The sequence below is a fragment of the Diabrotica virgifera genome, chromosome 3, assembly GCF_917563875.1.
Source record: "Diabrotica virgifera virgifera chromosome 3, PGI_DIABVI_V3a".
Taxonomy (NCBI): Eukaryota; Metazoa; Arthropoda; class Insecta; order Coleoptera; family Chrysomelidae; genus Diabrotica; species Diabrotica virgifera.
The window spans coordinates 274837040-274854894 of record NC_065445.1 but is presented as its reverse complement, the minus strand read 5'-3'; the positions used below and the strand labels follow the sequence as shown (position 1 = coordinate 274854894).

Genomic DNA, 17855 nt, shown 5'->3' with positions numbered 1-17855 from the left:
ATTAGTTGTTAAAAGTAGTACCACTTTCCTCTTCAATATATGCCCTAACTTAAGGGGGGTATAGTTAACCCTTAAGTACTAACACACCGTCTCTCAGACGGCATCGTTTGTTGAAAGTGGGATATTTCCCTTCCTAGAAAAATTTGAAGGTCATCCGTTTATGACTTTTCAAGTTGGGTTGTTATTTACTAGTATTGAATTCGGCAATTTGCTGCAGGTTGTTATTCCAAAGATATTTAGACTCAAAATGTGATTTCCGTCTAAAAGACGGGGTGTTAGTGTTTGTGCCCAGTTTGTTATTAAACATAATGTGCCCCAGTTCGTCAAAAAGTTCAAATAAGGGGATAAAGACTATGAGGAAACTCTTTTAAAATGACTTGATGAGGTAGAAGACGACGTAAGCGAAGCGGGATCAATTTGTGATGAAAATGTTGCCACTGACTACCATTGCTACACTGTACAAATTTTAGTGCCTGTCAGTTTTTTTTTGTTTTAATATTTTTTAAATTTTTTTTTATTTTCATGTTTATTACTCTTTGTTTAACTCGATTATAAATTTTTATCAAGATTCTTTAATTTGTTTCATTTTTATCCCACTTCTTTTCAGGAATAAAAAGTCACACAAACAATCCTTCCATTCTTGTTATAATGTTTGGTATTTTAATAAATACAGAAAAACTAGATAAATTACTGTATTTTTCGGATAAGTAATACTTTCAGTAAGTCATCGACATATTTTTTTGCATTATAATATTTAACAAAAGAAAAATAACCAGTAAAATGTGAAACCCGTCTGTCAGGCGGTTAGTTAGTGTTTGCGCCATTGATTTAAGATGTTAGTACTTAAGGGTTAATTCTGCGTTTTTTGCATAATTTTGAAACGTGTAGGGTTAAATTAAATGGGTAAAAGGATATCTCAAAGAACAACACTTGACGATTATTCAGTTAAATTTTTATTGAAAAATATTAAAAAGTGAAGCAGTGGCGTCATTTTTAAGTAGATGATCCAAAAAAGAAGATGATTTGCGGTGTACACTTCGGACAGAATCACTTGAAACATATAAACCAAAAAGATTATTTTAGTTTAAGAGTTTCTTGCGGTAGTGACGTCGAGTTTTTATGATTATATTGATTTTTAAATTCATGTTATAACTTTAAAGTGAAAAAATCGAAAAAAAAACAAAAAAAAGTGTGTTCAGTAAAGAGAAAAATGGTAATATAAACAAAAAAATACTAAAATAAGCAAAAACTCGACGTCACTACCTAGTAAAATATCTAAAAAAAGAAGTGTACAAAATTGCAGAAAGTTCGGTGCATTACTTTTTGAGTTATGATATGATGTACACCGCCTCAAAAAAATATGTTTTTCATACTAAGAAAATTTTTGTATATATCCATATCTCCGTCAATTTTGCTCGGATTAACTTGAAATTTTAATGGTATACTCTTGAAAATATTTACAATCAAATAAGCCAATAAAAAAACCGAAAAAAAAATAATCAAAAATACTATACCCTCCCCCCCTTAAAGGAAACCCCCCAGGTTTTCTTTTAATTTCTTCTTAAGATCCTGCTGTCATCAACTTTCTGTCGAATGATGTTGATGATTTTCTCTTCTTCTTGTGCCGTATGCTATGAAGCGTGTAACGTACATGCAGGTTGGATTATGCGCAACAATACTTCTACTGTTTTTCTTATTATCGTAATGATATCAGGTATGCTGCACCAGTTTCTTATGTCTCTGAACCATGATTGTTGTTTGCGACCTGTTCTTCTTCGACCTTCAATTTTGCCCATTAAAATGGTTTTTTTTTCTCCTTAAACTGCCCTCTCCTCAATGGAGGTTGGCTACTACATATAATTGCAAATTATTGTCTGTCTTCAGCTGTTTTTACTAGCTGTTCAAAGTTTAAGCCTGTCCATTGTCGGATAGTCTTTTAGTCTTAGTCACGATAGGCTTTTCCTTCCTAGTCTTCTCTTTCCCTCGATCTTTCCTTTCACTATTAGTTGAGCATATTGGTACTTATTAGTTCTCAGTATGTGGCCTAGGTATGATGTTTTTCTAATTATCACTGTGTTGAAAAGTTCTCGTTTTTTGCCTATTCTATGCAGCACTTCTTCGTTTGAGGTAGGTATGCGATGTCCATGAAATTTTGAGGATTATCCAGTAGATCCACATTTCAAAGGCCTCCAATTTATTTACGGTTGCTGTTTTAATGGTACACGTTTCAACTGCATAGAAAAGAGTCGACCAGAAGTAGTACCATTTTGATAAACTTAGTCGAATTTTAAGTTTTATTCTAGAATCACATAGTAGTCTTTTGATTTTTTCGAAAGATTTTCTGGCCTGTTCTATTCTTGATCTTATTTCTAGATCGGAATTTATTGCTGCCATTGATCTAACACCCCAGATATTTATATTCATTGACCTCTTCTAAAATGTGCTCGTCAGTTGTGCAAAGTTGAGGTACATTATGGTTTTTGTGATTGACATTACCTTATAACCCGGTCTATATAGACATTTCAAATAACAAAAATTGCCGGAGAGCCAAATTTTGGTGGAGAGCTAGGGTATACCATAACAAATAAAGTTTAAAAAGTCCCCATCGATCCCATGTGTGCGTCAAAAGTTATTCGGGGTCAAAGGTCAAAATTTGAGATTTTTTGGATTTTTTTCGAAAACGGTAAGTTTTATCAAAAAAAAACCTTAAACCAAAGTTGTAGATCTTAAAATTCTCTACAAAAATAGTCCTTACTATTTTTTTCCTAAGAGTTGCCATTCCTGAGATATCGCGATTCAGGTGTCACGTAGTATCGCGAAGAGTCACATTATACATGATATGCACACCGTTTCCACACCACCTGTGAGGTAGTGTACTCGGCGCGTTTTTTTTACCGTGGTTTCCCCTGTAGGCCTACTCCACTAACTGTTTTCACAATTTTAGGATAATTTAAGGAAACAATACCGGTCAAGTTCTAGATATTACCTTATTATTGATATTGATTATTGATATTGCTATTGATTATTAGGTTAACTATTGTTTTGATTTCTTTAGATATTTTAATCAGATTCATATTCTTGAAAGTCTACTTCAACAGTCAAGTCTTCTTCGATTTCATCTTCTTCCTCTTCCTCTTGCTGGATGTTCAAAAATTGTTCAAATGTGACTGAGTCATTGGTCTCTTCATTAAAATCACAGGAGTCTTCCTCTGTTGTACTAAACTGGACATTTGAGCAAGACTGACCTTGGCAGTTGGTACACACTAGAGAACACAGCAACCCGACTTTTTTACATCCACATTTGGCACTACAACCTTTTTTGCAATTGCAAAAAATAGTGTTAAGGAGTTTTTCTGGAGCAGGTGGGAGTAAGGTTTTAATCGGTTCCAGAGTATTATTTATTAATTTCCAACGCCAGTCTTCTGGATTCAGTTCGTTGCCTAGCCATGTTTGAACTTGATAATATACTCGATAAAAATGTTGAAAAGCAGATGCTGATGTTGGAAGAAGACATGATAGTTGTACTTGCTTCTTGTTTCGCGTATTTTTTACAAAAGTTAAGTATCGGTATTTATCAAGACAAATAATTTTTTTGGAGCTCCATAAACCGCAAGAAGAAAGCGAATTCCTTCCGTAATTATTGTTTGCGGTGTAGAATCAAGTTCTGTAAAAACTTTACAGCAGTCAGTCAAATCTTTTTTTTCGAATAATTTAAGTACTGACGTTTTGCCCCTTCTGTACATTGCGGACGTAGTGTCGCAGCCGGTTATCGCATGCAAAAATAAAATGTACTTTTGGCATTTGTGATAAGCCAATAAACTATTCGAAGAATATATCTCTGTTCACTGTTGAGCCCTTCCAGGTTTCAGAAAATAAATAACTTTATCTACTGGAGTCCTTGCAGTAATCAGTACCAACAAATCAACATCTTCATCAACTACAATTGTTGTGTTTGTTGCCTTAAATTTTTCAATTGCTGTCTCAATTATAAGGACATCTGCGTCATTTTTAGCTTGTTTCACTTCAATATTCAATATGTAAAAGTTTATTGCAAATAAAGCAAAACTGAGACATTTTTAAAATTATAAAATTGTACAAATAACGGTAACGGTACTAAATGGTAGACGCTTGTAATAAGTACTTATATTCACTTGAACTGAACCTTTAGCACTAAAAGAAACAGATAATATTATGAACCAGACCTACGGACAATACTGTAGCCATTGCCTATAATAGAGAATCTGTTCTTTTTTAAACAATGGTATAGCCAAATGTTTTTCAAGGCCACGCGGATAGAGGAAATTCAGTTTGGGAATGATTACCTTTTGAAGAAATATTTTCAGGATAGTATAATATGCTATATAAAAGAGACACAAATAGGCATTTATACTTGTCTTAAGGGCCACATATGTATATACGTGGCTTATATGTGCATATAATGTATAAAGTAACTTTTAAAATCGCGATATCTCAGGAATGGTAACTCTTAGGAAAAAAATTGTAAGGACAATTTTTGTAGAGAATGTCAAGATCTACAACTTTGGTTTGAGGTTTTTTTTTTTGATAAAACTTACCGTTTTCGAAAAAAATCCAAAAAATCTCAAATTTTGACCTATGACCCCGAATAACTTTTGACGCACACATGGGATCGATGGGGACTTTTTAAACTTTATTTGTTATGGTATACCCTAGCTCTCCACCAAAATTTGGCTCTCCGGCAATTTTTGTTATTTGCCAAGCATTTTGATGTCTAAGTTGACCGGATTATTAGCTTAAATGATTTTTAAGAGATTAAAATTTTGTTGCTTCTTAAAATATGGTCTAGATACCTTTCGCTATTAACGATATTTAGAAGTTGTGTTTGGGTATTAGTTGTTCTTAAGACCTCTTCATTTGTAATATAGCCGACCCATGGAATTTTGAGCAATCTTCTGTGACACCACATCCTGAACTCTTCAATACGGATTAGCGATCTTACTTAAACGGATAAGGCACATGAAGAAGATCTTACTAAGTGACCAAATGTCGCTACCGTACATTATTATTTTAACCATCTCTATTGCCTTCTCTTCCTCTTCCAACCTTCTAGAAGAAGAATTTCCTGGCTGTGAAACCTAAGAGAGTGGTATAGTTGCAGCTCAGTAGATTTTTTCAGAGCAGCCGCCAATAAGGTACAGAGAGCTGTGATGATAGCCAACCTCCGATAGGAGAAAGAACTACAAGAAGAATTGCCTTCTCAATTGTTTCTCTTTTTATGGCTTCTATTTCGTTTGTTTTATTTGCCCTACGTTTATGTCCGTTTCTCCCTCTAGGTTTTCCGTATCCCTGTATGTTAGCCCTTTACGATATTCTCGCCATTCTCCATTATTTTGTCATCTTATTGCATTTGTTGTTTTGTGTAAGTACCTTCTTTTGTCTTATCTGTTTTAGAGTAGTATATAGACATGTTTTTGAATTTCCCCGTAGTTTCTTGTTATTTTCTGCCCAAATTCCTTCCATTTTTGGCTTCTTTTCTGCTTTTTGACTTCCTTTTGTGTTTATTAGCAAGTTTCATATTCTTTGGGTCTCTTCCATTTTTATTTTTTCTTCTTTACTTTTGCTTGAATTTCCACTGTCCTCCATTCTGTTCTTTTCGTGTTTATATTTGTTATTTTTGTCTTGCCGCATGTTTCTTTTGCTGCTATTATTATGCTTTTTTAAGTTTTCCCATTTTTCCTCTATATTTGTATTCCTTTCTCTATCTTTTAACATGTTATCTAATTTTTTCTATTATATGTATTTATCTGTATCTTTTTCGTTTAATTTATAGCTTTTTATTTTTTCATTTACCTTGCGTCTCCTGTTTTCTTCCTTTTCTTCTATTATTTTCAGTCTCATGATTACCAAGTAGTGGTCACTTCCAATATCTACCTTTGAGCCTTGTCCTCTATTAAATTTGCTAGTGCCCAGGAAATACATAGTCTTATTGATTTTTTCTTTGTTTTCTCCTACTCTTGTATATTTGTGTATACCTTTTATATTTAAATTTCGTGTGTTATGGCCAGTCTATTTTCCCTACTTCTTTAAGTGCTGTCTCCCAATTGGAGGTTGGATATCATCATCACTATCTTTACTTTATCTACCGCTGCTCTGAAGAGTTTTATAAAACTGCATTTAAACCCTTAAATTCTTCAAACATGACACTCTCCTTCTTCCTATTCTGCTTCTGCCTCTTATATTTCCCTGTGTATGTATTTAAAATAGTGGTTGGTATAGACACAAGATGGAATACCAATGTGTTATCAATCTGTATCGATCAATTGCTTTTAAAAATAATTTTAATTGTTGTCAGCAACTAGTACGCAGTTGCCTCCCAATATAGAACATTGAACGATTTATAATAAACTGGACAATTATGATGGTGTCGCAGGCAAAACAAATTGTGAGATTAGGTGTTCATGTCTCATTCTAGCATGTCCTATCTTTATAGGATGACTATCTTTTCGAGTGTAATGTCTTTCTAAAACGTTGTAACGTTGACAACTAATTTTATGATCTTCTTGTTTGCTGGTGCTCGGAATAGTGATCGCCATATCGTTGACGCTTTTCTACCTCGACCACATTTGCCTTTGGGTGGATAGTCACAATACAAGTATACCTACTAGTACTTGATAACATTAAGAAATTTGAATCAACTAATTATTTTACTAAATGTTAGGGATAGATTGTGATTTTCATTCAATTTCGTGTGAAACATTCCTTTTTCTATTTAAATTTATTATCAAGTAATCTATGGATATAGGGAGAATCTAAATAACAAATTTTGTATTGTAGGGCTCCAGTGATAGCGGCAAAGGAGGCAGCGACGTTGCGACTCCCCCCGCATCCCGTACCCCAGGAATTGACGTGTCCAGCAACGTACGAACCCTCTACGAGTTCGTCATTCCCCAATCCCTCGTAGGAAAATTAATAGGCAGACACGGCTGTTTCGTCACGCAAATCAAGGACAAAACCAACGCCTTAATCATCGTCAGAGCGCATCCCACCAACAACAAAATGAAGCTTTGTTTGGTGGAAGGTACGCGAACGGAAATAGACGGTGCCCTGAAGATGGTCAGAGATAAGTTCCCCGCCAAAAGGTATCCGGAAATCACTTTGGAAGAAGTCCATTTGGTTCCAGAAGTACCCACAGTGTCGTTAATTTCTGATCATTTATACGTAAGTGTACAATTTTTACAGTACTCATTTACAAACAACCTTAAACGGAATCATCTGATACATATTTCTTATTATTTCAACCGAATTAAAAAAAAAATATATACGAAGTCAAACAATATTTATTTTAAAGCAATTTAATCATCAATACTTAAAAATGACATGTTGCCCGAGATAATCCCGAAAAATGGACACAGAGACTAACCAACTGGAGACCAAGAGAGAACAGGCGAGGAGTAGGCAGACCACAGAAGAGGTGGACAGATGATATCAAAGAAGTCGCGAGCAAGCAGTGGATGTGAATTGCCAAGAGTAGAAATCGATGTAAACAAATGGAAGTGGACTATGTCCAGCAGTGGACGAACACAGGCTGAAGAAGAAGAAGACTTAAAAATTACAGAAAACAATAAAGTCTTGAAATAACAGATTAAAAATTTGTTTTAAAGTCAGTAGCATAAAAAATTTCAATGGAAAACTAATGTTCAATTGTTTTTATTTATTTTAGTTTTTTTTAGAAGCCAGTATTATCACCCCCTAGCCCTTATGCAAGTTTCATTTTTTGTGGGCATGCCCCTAATGAAATTGTCAACATTTTGTTGTGGTAGGTTGTTCCATTCTTCAAGAGCAGCTTGTACTAGCCGTGCAATATTTTGTGGATTATCCACATGTGGATTATAGGGTTAAGCTCGGGCAAGCAGGCCAATCTAGAACAGTAATATCTTCCGCTTGACTTTATTCTTGGAACAATAACAAGTTTTTTCAAAAGAAATAAATATTGGTTTGAAATTGAAATACATGGTGATTCCATATAAGTTTGGTGATGTATTTTTTGATAGACCTTTCTCATAACAACGGACTTTTAAATAGGATTTTTTTCAAATGTAGATGCACATACAAAAAGTATTTGATACGAATACAAGTACCAATTTTTTTGTTAAAAGTGCTATATAAAATGATCTCTTTTTTGCAACCCATCCTTACAAATTACTAAGGGTGTTACTAGTGGAGATCAACATTATAATCGTAATCTTATTATATATCTCTCATTATATCTTAATCTTAGTGGAGATAAAAGATATTAGTGTTAAAATCTTATGACGTTGATCTTACAAGGTTGGTAGTTTGTTTTATATTTAACGAGTTTTCATTATTTCTTATTTTTTGTATTGTTTAAATTTTTATGTAATTAATAAAATTTTCATAATTAGTCAGTGCGGTAAATAGTAGCAATAACTTTGTTTTTTTTTTCTATTTATCAGTTAACAAGGTTCACAATTATATATATTTTAAGGTTACTGATATGATTAATGGTACAGCTAGTGGCAAGTTATGAAAATAGTAAATTACAATAATAATAGTCTCTCTTTATGGAGTCCCCCTTTAGGTTTGGGATTATAGCAGGATAGTCTGCTATCTCCTGGGCATATGGTATACAAGGAAGGTAATGCCAATGCTACACTTCAACCGACTGTTAGTACCCTTGGTTTTATCCAAGGTGCTCATTTTATTCGTGCTGAGTCGACCTTGGGCCTATAGATATTTAAAATATCTAGATGATAGATATTTAAAATATCTACATAGATGTCCTCATAGGTGCTGTCTTTTGCCTGAAAGTGAGACACTATTTCCTGCGCTATCTGGCTCTAAATTACAATATTTACACAAATTTTTACCTGCAAATAGAGAAACTGTATCTAATATCAATCACCTCACTATCATTTCTTCGCCAAAATCTTTCATCGTGTGATAGACAACCAGATTGACACATCTATTATAGTTCTGGTTCTGGTTAGTTCTGGTTCTAAATCTGGTGAGTATGATGGATGGTCGATCAACTCATCCCAATTGATGTATACAGCACAGGTATACATCAATTGAGATAAGAGTTGATCGACCATCCATCATACTCACCAGATTTAACACCGCTTGACTATTTCCTGCTCCCAAACTTTAAAAATGGCTCGGAGGTCAATTATTTTGTAAAAACCGATAAGAATTTGGAGACAGTTTTATTTTTCGAAAAGTTTAAAAAGGTTCTAAAAGGTTGTTATCGAATGTGTTTAGTAAAAAAAAGTGTAGTTGACAAATAAATAATAGACCTGGATCCCGCGTACCAAAAAAAGTTGATTAATAGCAAGCTGAAAATTTGTTAATAGCTTAACGGTGTCTAGTCGGACAAACTTTGATGTATGGGAACACTGGAACAGGTGAATTTTTAATTGTGGAACAGGTTAAAAATTTGGAACGTCAGACTACGAAAACGTTCCATGTATTTTGTCAGAGAGAACTTCCATTTCATTAAACTCTCATGCAAAAATCAGACTGGTGTTTATCACCAACTGAGCATTTTAATGAGTGGAACACAAAGAACATTTCAAATGACAGGAATCATGTTCCAGTGTTCCAAGTTTGTCCGACTAGACACCGTTAAGCTATTAACAAATTTTCAGCTTGCTATTAATCAACTTTTTTTGGTACGCGGGATCCAGGTCTATAAGGAAAATTACAAAAATCTTATTTTTTTCTCACTTAACTAGATAACCTTTAACCTTATATAAAATTAATATACAATGGATTTTACGAGTAAATAATATTAAAATATATTCTTTTCAGCTAAAATTGGTGGAAGGCGTCAACAATGACACCGTCCTCAGCTGTCTCGTCGCCCCCAACCACCTCTTCCTCCAACAACCGACTCATCCCTCGTATCCCAGCCTGAACCTACTCACCAATTGTATGAACGCCTGTTACACCCAATCGGAATCCCCCTTACTCCCCACCCCCATACCAGAAAACACGATCTGTGCCGCATTCTCAGTCAACGCCTGGTACAGGGCGATGGTACTGTCATCGGACGATGAATCTTCCTATGTCAAATTCTTGGACTACGGAGGATTCGCATATGTAGATAATTCCCAGCTAAGACAGATCAGAGGTGACTTCATGTTGTTACCTTTCCAGGCAGCCGAATGTATGCTAGCTAATATTAAATCTGTAAATGGTAAGTATTTAGCTGATAAGATGATTGTAGCGTTTGTCATATTAACCATTGATCAGAAATTATCATACTGAACTCATCTTTTGATTGCATTTTGACTATGCATTTGAATTGACATTGTGCATGAACCACCGTAGACAGAACGTCATCTCGCGATTCTATTGGTTAAAAATCTGTATCATAATGATACAGGCATTGAAATCATGATTGATAATATATTAAAATGAAAATGAGAGAAATCTTATACATATTTCGATTTGTTCAGCTCTTACAAAGGTGGTAAGTGCCATTTTTTACTTTCCGAGTTGTAGGAAAAAAAACCTCTTTCTCTCTTTCTACATCCGCGTCTTTGGTGTTAAATGCAGTTTCGCAGTATAAACTATATCCATGCAGTGCATCAATGCTTGCTTCCTTTCAATACCAAATGACGCAGATAAAGAAAGAGAGAAGAGTTTTTTACTATAACTCAAAAAGTAGATAATGGCGCTTACCCCCTTTCAACAATAAACGGTTCAAGTGTAGAAAAAAAATATACAAGGTTAGCTCCCTTAGGGGAGGAGGTATGGTTTGAATGTTTTAAAATTTTGTATTTTTTTATTATTTTAAATGAAAGTACGCAATTTCAAGAATACTCTCCAAAGATTCAGATTCACCAGCACGTTTGAGCGTACTGAGAAACTTTCAACAGCTATTCCTCTTCTCTTTGTAAATAACTCCGCGATGCAATAACATATTCCAGTGTGCATCACTTTACCATTTGATAGACAAAAAAGACATTGAAAAGAAAAGTTGTCAAAACTTTAAACGCGTTTTTCTCAAAACTGCTTTTTCCAGAGGCGGTGGACATTGTAACTCAAAAACTACTTGACCAATTCACCTGAATTTTTGCACAGATTTTCTTTAGACATTTCTTGAGGTAAGGCTGTTTCTTGTTTATCAATAATAAATATGTTGATTTTCACACTTTTTTTTACAAGAAATTTCGTTATTTTGACTTCTGAGTTACACCTAAAACTCAAAAATCGTTAAAAAAGACTTGACAGCGTTACCTCGTGAAACTCTTGATAATAAATTTTTTTTGAGGTGTCTGTAAGCTTATTTTTCAATATTTTGTTTTGAATTTTTTTTTATATATATATATACATACTTTGAATTATACCGAATATGTTTATTTAATTTAAAAATAAAATCATTCCACCATAGTTTAAAAAAAATTCACAAAAATGTGCTTGAAATGTTAATTTCAAACCATACTCTCCTCCTTAATATTTTGGCAGAAATGATGTTAGAAAAGTAATTTTCAATGACGGGTGTCAATATGTAATTGCTAATAAAAAGAAGTCATTAAAGTTTAGTTTTTCGAAGAATAACAGCAGAATTTTAAAAAACCATTGAAATACCTTTATTTGATTCCAACCTGACTATCAAGTCAGTCGTTTTATCTAGAATTAATATTTTATTTGGAATTTTTTATTAGCCATTGTTTCTCTGTTGTTATACCAATTTTATAGTCATTTCTGCAACCTTTTCCACCCGCCATTAAACTTAAATTACAAAATATAATTATTAACATTATATATACAACAATATAATTCATTATTAACAGCTGATATATAATTTTCTGGTGTATCAACAATGTTTAATGGAAAGTTTTTAAATATTTTACAATCGACTACACAATATTTATTGGCCGTAGTCGAAGAAAAAATAGATACGAATACAAATTATATTGTTTCAATAAAAGTATGCCCCTTCTTGTTTTTTATGACTCCTTGAAAGCATTTTCAGGTTACCAAAACTTGTATACAAAAAGTTACATTCGCCCTATTAGAGGTCATCATCATCATTCTCTTTGCCTTATCCCTATGCGGGGTCGGCTTCCCTAATTGCATTTCTCCACACCATTCTATCTTGGGTCATATCAATGTTAATCCCCTTTACCAACATGTCCTGCCTTATCGTCTCCCCCCAGGTCTTCTTTGGTCTTCCTCTCCTACTCCTTCCACGAATCTGCACTTCAGCTATTCTTTGTATTGGGTGATTAACGTCTCGACGTTGAACATGACCAAACCATTTTAGAAAATGCTCTCTCAGTTTGGCATCAATTGGTGCCACACCTAGACTTCCCCTAATATACTCATTTCTAATTTTATCCTTCTTTGTCACTCCACTCATCCATCTAAGCATTCTCATTTCCTCCACATGCATTCGTTGTTCCTCTTTCTTTTTCACTGCCCAACATTCAGTTCCGTGCATCATAGCCGGTCTTATGGCTGTTTTATAGAATTTTCCCTTCAGCTTCATTGGAATTTTTCTGTCACACAACACACCACTCGCTTCTTTCCACTTCATCCATCCAACCCTAATTCTACTGCATGCATCTCCATCTATTTCTCCATTACTCTGCAATACCGATCCTAGGTACTTAAAACTATTGCTTTTCACAATCATTTCACCATCCAAAGATACCATTTTATTTGTAGTAACTCCATCTTTAAATGAACATTCCAAATACAGTAGAACCCTGATTATCCGTGTGCAGATTATCCGGGCTGCGGATTATCCGTGCTATGATTTTCTATTACTTAAATTGCATTTTTGAGGTTTTATCAAAATAGCGTCACTGTAAATCACTCGACGGAAACTCTATACACGGAGAGGGAGACTCATAATGAAAGATTTATTTTTGAAGATATTCTTCTTTAGCGACGAATCTATTGAGGGTAAAATTTGATTTACCACGCGCATGCGCACACCGACAGTATGGTATTAGTGGTTATACGGGCTCTGATTGGGTGTTGAAATTTTGAAATGATCTGTCAATAATTGTTCAATATGGAGATTATGGTAAACAAAAATATTGTATAATATTAGTTTTTATTGATGTGTGGACAGAAATAAAATAAAATTTATAATTATAGTGAGTTTTTAAATAGTTTTGAAAAGCCGCAGGTACGTAATTTTAAATGTTTCAGTTGGAAATACCTAATAGTTTCAATACCTATCTATTAGGAAAATGTTAACAAAATAATGTAGTTACCTATTAGTAGGCAATGCTTTAATTTACATAATCTGATTACGAACAAACTTTCTAAAAATCTTCATCTCATATATTGTTTTCTTACACTATACTTTGTTATATTTTATTTCGACAAAAATCAAACTAATGATTTTATTAAATTCATATAAATTTATGGTGTAAACGTTTAGTTTGTGTATATTCCCATATGACGTACACGCGGATGTGGTCTAGTTTGAAATGCCGCGGCATGCCGTCAGCTTTCGTACAGCGCGGTAGAAGTGAAGTGAGTTCGAGCCCCAAGCAAGTTATTATTTTTTTATTTTTTTTTATAGATTTTGTGATTGTAAGTACTATATTATTATATAATTTTTGAAGATATTCTTCTTTTTTGAAAGTGGTAGATAAGAAAGTTAGTTTGATTTTTAAATAAAATAAGTACAAATAACCTTTTAAGTATATTTACTTCATTTAAATTACCTATAATAGAAGAATATCTTCTTTTGTGCGTACAAAGTACACACACATTCTTTTTCTGTTGTCTTTTTATGGTAGGGCTATATGTATGGATATACGTACATATGTATTGCAACAAGAAATAAATGTTCGGATTATCCATGCTTTTCAATTATCCGTGCCAACGTCTGGTCCCGAAGAGCACGGATAATCGGGGTTCTTCTGTACTCTGTTTTTGTCCTACTAAGTTTTAAACTTTTTTCCTCCAGAGCTTGTCTCCACTGTTCCAGTTTTTGTTCTAAGTCTCTTTCACTATTTCCTATTAACACTACATCATCAGCATACATTAGGCACCATGGAATACTACCCTGTAGTTTCGCTGTTATCTGGTCCAAAACTAATGAAAATAAATAAGGACTAAGCACCAAGCCTTGGTGCAATCCTACTTTCACCGGAAATTTATCAGTCTCTCCCACACCTGTTCTAACACTAGTCGTTACTCCTTCATACATATCTCTCACAATCTTTACATATTCGCCAGGGACTCCTTTCTTATTGAGTGCCCACCACAGAATCTCTCGAGGAACTCTATCATATGCTTTCTCAAAATCAATGAATACCATATGAGCATTGGTCTCTTTATTCCTGTATTTTTCCATCAGTTGCCTTACAATGAAAATTGCATCTGTTGTTGATCTGCCCTGCATAAAGCCAAATTTATTATCGGATATTTTGGTTTCTTCACGTATCCGTCTATCAATTACTCTCTCCCATATTTTTATAGCCCTGTAGTTTGTGCATTGTTGTATGTCTCCCTTGTTTTTGTAGACAGGTACTAATATACTGCTTCTCCATTCGTCTGGCATTTGTCCAACTTCCATAATTCTATTAAATAGACCTGCTAGCCAAGTTATTCCTGTATCTCCCAATGCTCTCCATACTTCCCCAGGAATATCATCTGGTCCGACTGCTTTTCCTTTCTTTATTTTGTGAAGCGCTTGAGCCACTTCCTCGTTTGTTATTCTGGTAACCATTGCTGTTACTGTCTCGGTTAACTTCACAGGCTGTCTGTCAAATTCTTCATTTGACAGACAGCCTGTGGAGTTAACGCCCTATTAGAGGTAAAACTCACTAAGTGCACTTTTTTGAGATTTTGACATTTTCATCTTTTTTCTCATTGCTGATATAATTTATGGTACAATTCACTAAGTGCATTATTGTGAATATCTGTTTCTGGGTAAAACTATTATTGTACTTAGGGACTTTTTCCTTACAATCTGGAGTGCCGAATCGGTACTTAGTTATCTTTCAAACAATACATTGATAAACATAACTGTATTATTTGTGTGCATTATCTATTCGGCGATTGATTAAAGACATGAGTTTATATTTCTTTGTAACTTTATATTTCTTTGTAACAGATAGCTTACATAAAGGGTGTAATAACATAATATATTTTGCGATTGATACTGTTTAAACAGTCTATTACATTTGTGTGCATTATCTGTTGGGCGATTGATTAAAGAATGAGTTTAAATTTCTTTGTATTATAACAGATAATAAGAATAATAATAAACATAATCTGTTTTGCAATTAAGCAGGTGACTTTTGTGGCTGTCATAAATGCTGAAATAAATGCATTTATTTTGAGAGAATGAATCTTATTGCTCATTTTATCTGTTTTAGTTTTAACATTTTGTAATATAATGCATTTTTTGTTACTTATTTCTTTCATTTTGAATCACAAAGTCATGATACTTTATGGAGACAAATTCATTAACTTCTCAATATCCAACAATTTTGTTCATGGAAAAATTCATCAAGTACAAAAATTGATCTAATATTGATTAAATCATAATTCTTGTGACAAAACAAAATTTAAAATATCTGCTCTTATTTACTCTTTATTGCATTAAGCATTAAAAAAATCAGAACAATTTTTTCCTTTAAATCGATTTTTCTTCACTTTATGAAAAGTATACTTGGTGAGTTTTACCTCTAATAGGACGAAATATTCTTAGGATTTTATTCTCTCTAAACGTTTAGCAGTTTTTGTTCCTTCTGTGTAAGTGACCACGTTTCTGCTCCATACGAGCACTGGTTTTACTAGCGTTTTATAGAAAGTCAATTTAATTTTTCTGGGTGCATATACTATACATTTATGTAAAATCAACTATAACAACATTATTACTATACATTGATGTAAAACAGACCATCATAACATAACTATCCTAATACAGATCAATGGTTTAATATTTCTATTGTACAAAAGCTACAATTCCTTACTTACATTGAACACTGTTTAATAAAATATAATAATCTCTAGATAACTGTGATAATACATGACATATAAAAAGTTAAATGTTGTGTTTATATGGGATTAGCCACCGTTTGATTGTAATGACATACACATACATCATACATTAAAAACAGGGATATCAACAAATCACAGATATGCAACCATGCCTGGAACAATGAACATAGACCACAGTGGAAAGATGCATCAATAATCATGAAGGAAACAGGGATGAAAAGGAGAAAAATTAAAGAAATGTCATCCTACTACAATACTTAAGGAAGAAGTGAACAACAAGAATACACCAACAGTAGATGATAGGAAAATGAGAAACACATAATTTACGAACACTCCCAAACACAGAATAATCAGAATTTGATGTATCATAGGCATAAAACATCCACTCTCATACCTTTCCAGCCATAGCTGGCTGTTACCTATAACCAACATAGGCGAGCACTCAAACCTAAATTTTGTTGACTTTGATGTAACATAATAACCTCAACAACAACTGGCGGTTATACACACCTTTTTTAACACATTTCCTCATTAATCTTTTAAAGACGATTTCCGAAGTAGAAATCGAAACGTCAAATTTTTTATGTAAAAATGTAACTGTCACTACAACCAAACGGTGGCTAATTCCATATAAATGTAACATTTAACTTAGACATGCCACAAGATAGCAGTTTCAGAACCTTACATTAAGAGTTATTAAAAAATATACAGTAGATAAGTTAATGTTTAATTGTTAGAGTTCCATATTTTGTTCATGATACATTTTACTACCTTGACGTTTTTCAGGGGGTACAAACTTATCACTAAATTACTGAAAAATATTACTAAATAATTTTGTGAAGTTTGTACCTGACAAAAAAGCAACAGAAATATGCCTTCAGGTGTTTGTCCCCTCGACAAAGGGACAAACCACTGTATATCTCAGACAGATACGCTTGTATTTATTTTAGTTCACGATTATAATCATCGGTGAAGGTCGTTCATGCAGTTTTGCTGCAGTTCATGTTGCAGTGTTTCTTTATTTAGACCAGGGGTTCCCAAACTTTTTTGTACCACGCCCCCTTTTTTGAAAGAAAGCTTCTCGCGCCCCCCCTTACAATAAATTGTATGCGCCTAAATAGGAACAAAACAAAAACAAATAAGTATTAGCTTGAAAACAAAACATTTATTTATTCTGCCATAAGATACAACAATATCAGTTTCCATTAAATACAAAAATTATTAATAAAAGAAAAATAGATTAGGTTGGTTAGTGCGATGGATATGCTTGCATTTTATTTACTAGTATGCTTATTGGTGGCTGAATTTTAGTAAGTGCACAGTACAAGTCACTACCAATATCAAGTTTATTCCGATACTTTGTTTTAATTGCCACGGGTGTTGAAAATCGCACAAATAGTTACTTGAAAAAGGCAAATATAAATGAAGAGCTTCCCGTGATACACTAAGATACACTTTGAAATATTTGAACCAAAATGAAGGTTTGTCAATTATAACAAAGTATTTGGCAGAGGAATCATGCAAAAAATAATTTGGATTCAGGCAGGGAGTCTATGTTGACATGAAATGGATCAGTTGACATTCTGTAAATAAAATTGTCACAAGTGTTTGGGAAGTATTTCTGGAACTCTTCAATTAGGCTCTCCAAATGGTTTGATATTTGGATTTTCAAACTTGATCCTTCATAAATGTCCTTGAAGCGTGTTTCTTCTGAGATTGGCTCTACTTTAGAGAAATTTGAATAATTTCAGGGGTTTGCTGATATTTTACGCCTCCAAAGTTGAGTAACTAAGCCTCAATCACAATGAGTAACTACTATATTATTTGAGTCTCCACCCTGCTGTTTTAGGTTAAGGCTGTTCAACGAGTCAAAG

The 17855-nt window shown here is 33.6% G+C and overlaps 1 protein-coding gene across 4 annotated transcripts in view; it reads left to right on the top strand.

Annotated features, from left to right (window-relative positions):
- Nucleotides 1–17855, top strand: part of LOC114326210 (KH domain-containing protein akap-1) — a 205611-nt gene that overhangs the window by 169915 nt on the left and 17841 nt on the right. For all 4 annotated transcript variants that reach the window (XM_028274490.2, XM_050646190.1, XM_028274491.2 and 1 more), the window contains 2 exons: nt 6814–7197; nt 9808–10195. In XM_028274490.2, the coding sequence (XP_028130291.1) occupies nt 6814–7197; nt 9808–10195 (772 nt within the window). The remainder of the gene's footprint in view (nt 1–6813; nt 7198–9807; nt 10196–17855) is intronic.